The following is an 8,807-nucleotide window of genomic DNA, read 5'->3' on the forward strand; positions in this document are numbered from 1 at the left end:
CTTTTAGGAGTAAAATTGAGGGAATTTTGTCTTGATCCTATCCGTCCACATTAGTTTTTGGATATGGGTAATGATCTCTTTAACTCAAGTGTTCTTTCCCAAGTAAATATCCAATTTTTTTATTTATTAAAATTTATTTATGACATCATCATAATTTATTTCAAATTGAGTTCACTATAGCTTTCTAGTCATCACAACTAAAAATAGTTAAATCTAAACAAAGAATATTTACATAGGAATAATATTTCCACACCTTCTGCACGATGTATAAATTGAGATATTTGTTATAATTTCATAGGTCAAAATTTAAAATATATACCTTGTGGACGACATTCGCAAGAATCATGTGATCCTTTCATCGAATCCATGCAAATTCACAACACTTCTTGGAAAACGAGCAAATGAAGGAATGTCATAGGAAATGACACTAAGGTGGAAACAAAAGCATATGTGAGAATAACTTGACTATGAACATATGTAGATGTAGGAACACCTATAGGCACTAGAATTATCTTTGTTTGTGTTGTCTTTGCATAATTCCTAGGAGCAATAGGCCATGTTGGAACATCTTTCGTAGTGCATCATTAACGGGAATAAGAGATTTCATTAAAAAATCACAAAACTAGAACTAGCTATGTTACAATTTGAACATGCTATAACCATGGGATGATAATAGGATCAAGATCTAGAGACTCTACAACACACCTTCAACCTCGAAGGGATTCTATGTGAAATTTTGGTGGAAGAGTAGGAGATGGTGCCTCTGCCTCTAACTATGATGCCTTTTCCAAAGTAGGATTTGCTCCTAAAATGGGCCCTACAAGTCATCAACCCCAATTTATTCCACTGTAAAAGAAAAAAATAGATTAAAATTTATATGATGATCCATTCTAGATTAGGTTTCATGTAATGTAACATGTGTTAATTCTAGTAAAGTAAAAATAGAGGAAAAAAGGCTTGCATAGATCTCTACCATAGCACCTAAAACTTTTAACCATAGGCTTTCATGTGGAGTTTTTCTCTTTCAATGTATATATATATATATATATAGATGTACATATATATATATATGTACATATTGTATATATGTATATATATATATATATATATATATATATATATATATATATATATATATATATATATATATATATATATATATACATGTACATGTATAATGTAAATATCTATATCTATATATATATATATATATATATATATATATATATATATATATATAACTGTCATGGAGGGTCCTAATAATGAAACTATGATTGAGAAATATGGAACCATGATGTTATGATTCCCTACATGGAATTGTATAGAATCATTAATAGGCATTTTGCAAGGTTAATATTCCCTGCAAAAAATGGTTTAGAGGATGAAAAAACATGGTACAAGCTTATGGTTACTTACTCATAAATGGGTAAAAAAGGTTATGCTTGTTATCTTCTTAATGATATATTCTTTGATGAAAAGTGAAGTGTTCACTTGAAAGAGATGGGTTAGAATTTTCTACGCATGTAAAACCAATATATATATATATAACTGTCATGGAGGGTCCTAATGATGAAACTATGATTGAGAAATATGGAACCATGATGTTATGATTCCCTACATGGAATTGTATAGAATCATTAATAAGCATTTTGCAAAGTTAATATTCCCTACAAAAAATGGTTTAGAGGATGAAAAAACATGGTACAAGCTTATGGTTACTTACTCATAAATGGGTAAAAAAGGTTATGCTTGTTATCTTCTTAATGATATATTCTTTGATGAAAAGTGAAGTGTTCACTTGAAACAGATGGGTTAGAATTTTCTACGCATGTAAAACCAAAACTATGAGAACATTTTTGAATGCCTACTTGGTAATGGACAAAACTATGAATATTTCATGGTTTTACTCTTTATTTGGTAGATGATCATAAGCTTGTGCCTTGCTGATATATGGTTTTTCTCATATTCAACCCACATGTTCATGTTTTCACCCATTTTTGTGTAGGAAATAATAACCTTGTAACTTGCCCATCCATGATTTCATCATTTCTAAGCACAATCATGATTGAATACATTTCTAAGGAAACAAACCTTAAGAGTTTTCAAGGTGGGTATTGTTTGTCAACTTAAACAAGGTGAGAATGGGGTCTCACTTGTTTAATATTGTACATAGAATTTAGGATAACACAATTATTTTTATTATATACTTATAAAAATATATTGATGAAGATTTTTATTTATTAATGATAATGATGACAAAGGTTTTGATTAAAAAAGGGGTAAAACCATGAATGGGCAGGTAAGAAATGAGGGAAGACTTAAACAAGGTTATTATTACCTACTCAAAAATAGTTAAGCCATGTAAGTTACAATGTTATGATAATCTACTTATAAATGACAAAACCACTATATTAAAAATGACAAGACCACTATATTAAAAGTGACAAGACCACCATATTAACAAGGTTGTGATTAGGGTTGGAATTTCAAAATGACAAGATGACTATATTAAAAATGACAAGACCACCATATTAACAAGGTTGTGATCAAGGTTGGAATTTCAAAAATTTTAACTATATTTGATGGGAAAATCACCATGTAATGGGAAATTTGCCCATCAAATTCCATGAGTGATTGTAATGGCTTATCTCAAAATAAATAAAAGCATGAAAATTTCATATTTCTACCCATTTTAAAGTAAATTATCATAACTTGTTATCCTTACCATTATACTTTTTTTCCCATGGAAAAATTCATAATTTCATTAGTGGAAGAAATTACGTTTTGTAGATGCATATGCATATTCTGATATTACTATCGACATAAAGAACCGAAGAAATATCAACAACCTACTACCAATGTCTCATCTGGATAGTAGCCCTAACAGAGTCAGGGAGGAGTCCAAAAAATAATCCAAACAGCTGTGTAAATATTATCTTGATCCACGCAGGGAGATAATACCAAAAATATGTGTATTGCCAATCATATTGGCCGCAAAACAGTTCATAAATAGCATGATAAATATGTACAAAACTGAAATAAAACTGTCCAAAAATTAGACCATAATGTCCATAAAGGGTCTGTGATAGTACTGGTAGCTAACTCCATCAATCTGTTCATTGATCAGCCAGATGCCCTGCTCCCGGATCGTGCCTTCTTTGGAAAGATGGTCAGCCTCTGTGTTCCGCTCCCTGTAGATGTGATTACATGAAAAGAAATCAAAATTGGAGATCAATCTTAATGCATCATCTAGTATATGTCTCAATGAAAAAGACCAGCAGTAGGAACGCTTATTCAACCAGTCGCAGACAATCATAGAGTCACCAAACAATTGTAGAGCATGGCAGTTCTTTTCTGTAGCAAAATGGATGATGTAATAGGTAGTTGAAAGTTCAAAAAAGTTATTTGTGCCCCCTCTCAATCCCATGGATAGCCAAAAGGAGTGCCTCTCAGATAGGTGTAGGATAGCCCCCCCCACCCACAGCCATCCATCTATGCAGCCTCATCAAAATATAACCAGGGATGATTGTGATCGATCATTTCATGAGAGATGATGTGGGTTCTAGCTAAGGGAGGGTCATCAGGGATGAGGTCATGATCTGCTTTGATTAAGGCAGCAATGATAGACCACCTAGGAAGGGAATTATGAAAGATAAGCTGATTGTGGGTAATCCAAACAGCCCAACAAACCAACACGGGGAGATTCCTCAATTTGAGGGATGTGACAGAGGAATACCACTTGTCCCAGGCTTCGTCCAATGTGTCAGGGAGCCAGCTACAAATAGATGGGATAGCGACTGATACAGGGTTCCATAAGTGGCGAGTGACAAGGTAGTTCAAGAAAATGTGGGAAGAAGATTCACCATCCTTATGGAAAAAATGACACCAGTGTGGGCCAAAGAAGGATCGCTTCATCAGGATATCCCCCGTTGGGATTTTATTCTTCAGAGTGCACCACATTAAAAGTTTGTATCTTGGAGGCGCCTTGAGTTTCCAGAGGTGTTTCCACCATTTGTGTAGAATGGGGGGCTTACGAGGATCTGCTAGCATAATGTATCCCTCCTTTGGAGTGTATCTCCCTGATTTCACCAATGCCCAGATGATCTCGTCATCACCCCTGGTCAATTGGATATGGGCCTCTATGAGGGCTTATATATAGTTCCTCCAATTCAGCTGCCAAGGTGGAGGAATGTTGAGTTGGAGATCTGATTTCCAAGCCTGTTGAATAAATGTGGTGTTGTTCTCACCAGCAATGTGAGCGAGGAGGGTGATATGATGCTCCCTTAGGTGCTGTAAGAGTTCTGGAGGTAATCTGTGCATATTCCCACAACCAATCCACGGGTCAATACCAATGCGAACCCTGTTCCCCGAATGTATTCTCTAGGTGATGCCCTCCCGGATGGGATCCAAAGCTTTCAGGACAGCCTTCCAAATAATCGAAATACCTGTGTAGATCCTAGCCGGTCTTCTAATCCATTCCATTACATGAACAGGGGCGATATATTTCGAGTAGGCTACTCATGTCCACAGACTGTCTAAAGCAACCAAATGCCAGCCAATTTTGGCAGCCAGGGCTGAGGAAAAATCATCAAGCTTTTTGAGTCCCCAGCCACCCAATTTTTTTGGAAGAGTGAGGGCATCCCACTTTGCCCAAGCAAAAATTCTTCCCGGCTGATTGCCCCTCCATAAGAATCTGCAGCAGAGATTTTGTATCCTAGCCAGAATGCCCCGAGGAATCCAGGTTAAAGACATCCAATAGACCGGGGTAGCTTCTAGAACACTCTTGATGAGTGTCAACCAACCTGTATGAGATAAGAATCTTAAGTACCATGTATTAAGCCTTTTTTCCAGCTTAACAATGAGCCAAGTCTAGTCTGCAATCTTATATCCTATCGGCTTTAGCTTGTATCCCAAATATTTCAGCCCCTCCTCCAAAGCAATCAATGTAAAGTTAAATTTGTGAAGGGCATAATGAATTTCATGTTGTGTGCAGGTCGCAATCGTTAGTGTATATTTTCCTTCATTGGTGATCATCCCAGTGGCCTTTTGAAATAAGGAAAATATGTCTCTGATTGATGTTATATCCCCCACACTTCCATTGAGAAATATCAGCGTGTCATCCACGAAAAGAAGGTGTGTGAGCGTGCAGTCATTTGTAATATTAATACCAGAGAGTCTACCTCTTCTATGCTCTTTCGTTAATATCCGACCAAGGCCTTCCATTATCAAGAGGAAAAGCATTGGGGAGAGAGGACACCCTTGTCGCAAACCACGAGCCAAAGAAAAAAAAGGAGATGCACTCCCATTGAGCAATACACTGAAAGGAATGTTAGTGATGCATCACATAATCCATTTAATGAAAATAAAAGGGAAACCATGGTGGGTAAGAAGCATTCTCAGATATAACCAATTCACTCGGTCAAATGCTTTAGATAAATCCACCTTCATAATCATACCTTTGCCTTTCTTGCTGTGAAGAGTGTGTAATACTTCCTGATCTGTACCGGTCGCCTCATGAATTTGCCTATCCTTTAGGAACACAAATTGTTCAGGCAGGATGTGCTTAGACAAGATAGGCTTCAATCTGTTTGCAATAATTTTGGCTATAATCTTATACAAACGGATACAAAGCAAGATGGGGTGGAAATCATCAAAGGTGGACGGGTTGTCAGGCTTCAGAATCAGAGCAATGAAAGTGGATGTAATGGCCGCTTCCAAATGTCCCGAAACCATATACTCGTCCACCACTTTGAGGAGATATGGTCCAATCAACTCAAAAAATGGCAAGTAAAATTCTATGGACCATCCATCAAGTCCAAGGCTTTTGTCCTTGCTGAACCATTTTAAAGTGTCCTCCAACTCCCCCAATGTGACCTCCTGTATCAATTCCTCTTCCTCATCTTGTTCCACATATCTAGGGAAGAGTTGAGCGACTCGGATAATTTTTGCTAAGTTAATCTCCCTGGGGTCACTATAGGCCTATTTAAAGTGTGAGGATGCTAGAGAGGAAATCTAAGGGAAAGTGTGTGCAGTCCTTCCCTGTTCATCTTGCATTTGCCAAATAGTGTTGACAGCTTTCCTCCCATTAGCAAATTTATGAAAGAATTTAGTATTTGCATCCCCTTCCTGAATCCAGATGGCCCTGCTCCTCAATCTCCATTTGTCTTCCTTATCTTTGAGGATCTTACCATGGGCTGAGTAGAGGGATGTGATGTTATTCTTGTGCTCCTCAGAACTGAATAGTCCCCCCAGCTCTTTTTCAAATACCTCCAGTTCATTCTCAATCAGTCTCAACGATTGATCATCCTGAAGTCTTTTTTGATGGGCCCAGTTTTTAGACATCTTCTTCAGCTCCATTAAGTTGTTAATAAATCCGGCCGTAGCTGTATCTCCAACCCCTGGTGGGTTTGATTTCCAAAAATCAGTGACCATGCTGATATATGTTGCATCCTTGAGCCAGGTAGAGCTGAACTTGAAAGGACCCTTCGGTCTGTCTCTACCTCGTCCTATTTCCATATAAATAGGCAAGTGATCAGAGAGCCCTCCTGTCCCAACCCATTGTCTAATATTGAGGCCCATGTCCATAACCTGTTCCTTGACCAGAAATCGATCCAACCTCCTAGCTAGGCCATTTTCCCCCACCCTATTATTCCTCCAAGTGGCCTGTAATTTAGCCATAGGGATGTATATCAGATGGTGAAGTTCCAAAATGGACGAGAAGTAGTATGAGAGAGGGTCCCTTTGTGCCCGCTGACCCCAAGATTCGACGAAGCCTATTGAAAAATTAAGATCCCCTCCTATAATCAGGTTACCAGCAAAAAATTATTCTGAATCTAGAAGGCGATCCCAGAAAATAGGGCGATTCAGGAAAGGTCCATAAATGTTAATAACTCTGAAGGGGGTCCCCAACTCAGCTCAGTGTACATCAGCCCCAATAAAACCCAGTCCCCCCCAGCTCTAATTTCTTTAATAGTTCGAGTATTTAAGCCCAAAGAAATACCTCCAGAGTGGCCTTGTGCATCCAATCCTGAAAATATCCAACCTGACAGATAGAGTTCAAGGGTCCGAGCTATATCATTAGAGTGACCTAAGGTCTCCTATAGGAATATGATATCCAAAGAGTCGACTGAGAGTAACCGTCGGAGTGCTAGTTTTTTGTCGAGCCTAGCAAGTCCTCTGCAATTGAAGGATAGAATCTTCATGGAGGGGGTTCGGATAGGGTCGTTGTTGCTCTAAGAACCCCAACGATAGTCGATTTATTGCCCAAAGTAATGTCCACATCAACTTGTGCTTGTGCCATTTTGAAATCAAAAGGACGGCCTTAGGAGTTTTTGGAAGGGAGGGGGGGTGGAGGATATCCAGTCCAACTTGGTCCTTAGTTGAATGCCTCGTATGAGACCGAGTATTGTATCGAGGGACTAAGGTCTCTGACAATGTAGCCGAGGATTGTAGAGGGGGGTACAAAAAAGTGCAGGGGGAGTGGGGGCAAAAGTGGTGAAGGGGGGGGGGGTAATGTCACACATACTAGGAACAGGGGGCTCCAAAGGGATATCAGTACCCAGACTCAATAACTGTTCAGATATTGAATTATGAATATCAAAAAAGAATTGTGAGGTGGGTAAGTGATAGGAATGCATACTCGAAGAATATGAATCTCATGAGGCCATCGATGCAGTGCCAGGAACAGGTGGAGTGGGACGGTGAGGCGGTTGACCACGCTTCCTTGGAGTGTTCTGGGCCAGCTCTACTGAACACAAACCAGGGCTCGATAAAGTACCAGTATCCCCAGAGTGTGGAGTCGAAATCCTATGTAATTTCTCAAAGGCACGAGGCAATTCCTCTTTAGCAGGGTCTCCATGAGATAGAACATCCTGTTCTGGTGGAGCTTGGGGAAAAAGCCTCCCTGATTTCTTGCTATTCCATTTGTTTAGTGGGCAATCTTTGAATAGGTTCCCCACCTTGTGGCAGCACCTACATCTGAAGGGTACTCCCTCGTAGTCCAGAATTTGCCTCCACGTCGCATCCTTCCACTGTATGTTGATATATTCTGGGAGCCCACCAGAGAGGTCCATGTGTACTAAGATTTTGGCATAAGCCATTCTTCCAGTCGTGATATAAGATTCATCATGTGTAAGGTACGAACCCATGGCGTCCCTAATCTGTCTGAATATCTGCTCAGTCCAGAAGTGAACTGGAAGACTCGGGAGATGTACCCAAACCGGTCCAGTCCCCGCCTTTTCAATCTCTGGATCAAACATTGGAGTCCATCTTCGAAGGAGGACTGGAGCTTGATTGATGTGCCAAATTGTTGTGAGGACCCAATTGGTCTGGGAAATTCTTTTGAAGCACAGTGCGAACCATCCCCTTACAAAGGTTTGCACACGTGGGGGTTCCGACAGATGGTGTCCCTAGACCTCCATTGTCCACTTCTTAAGACGTTCAACGTTGTAATGTCTGCCCCTGACACGTCCAACCAGGACCTTTTCTGCTGAGTCCATTGCCTCGCTGAAAGGAATGTCTTCAGCTAGTTTTAAGAAGATTTCGTTGCTGCTCAGGGGATGGTGCTTCTTCCTTTTAGAAGTCCCTGTATGATTGTTGTTCGCGTCAGCCGCCGCCCTATCTCTGAATCATCCACTGGTGTAGCCTTGTCCTTCACTGACAACGGTGCTTTGGCCTGTAGATTGTCAAAGTACCCAGTGATAATTCCTATTTCTGTGAAGTTGCCATGAGGAGGGTTTCCAGAATCTTGAAGAGCTGGGAGGACTGACGCCCTACTGTCCTGTGCGTGTGGAAACCCTACCGAGGGT

The 8,807-nt window shown here is 39.7% G+C and overlaps 1 protein-coding gene across 1 annotated transcript; it reads right to left on the reverse strand.

Annotated features, from left to right (window-relative positions):
- Positions 1–6,012: 6,012 nt before the first annotated feature.
- LOC149231381 (uncharacterized) lies at positions 6,013–6,678 on the reverse strand. Its single transcript, XM_089381612.1, has one exon. The coding sequence runs from the start codon at positions 6,676–6,678 to the stop codon at positions 6,013–6,015; it is 666 nt and encodes a 221-aa protein (XP_089237738.1).
- Between the last annotated feature and the right edge of the window lie 2,129 nt (positions 6,679–8,807).

This window comes from Pinus tabuliformis, chromosome J, assembly GCF_031772625.1.
Source record: "Pinus tabuliformis cultivar Carrire ecotype Pingquan chromosome J, CPIR1, whole genome shotgun sequence".
Classification (NCBI taxonomy): Eukaryota; Viridiplantae; Streptophyta; class Pinopsida; order Pinales; family Pinaceae; genus Pinus; species Pinus tabuliformis.

Bases quoted from the DNA above. Each gene is read 5' to 3' on its own strand.
- LOC149231381 (XM_089381612.1), bottom strand. From the start codon at position 6,678: ATGGCTAAATTACAGGCCACTTGGAGGAATAATAGGGTGGGGGAAAAT.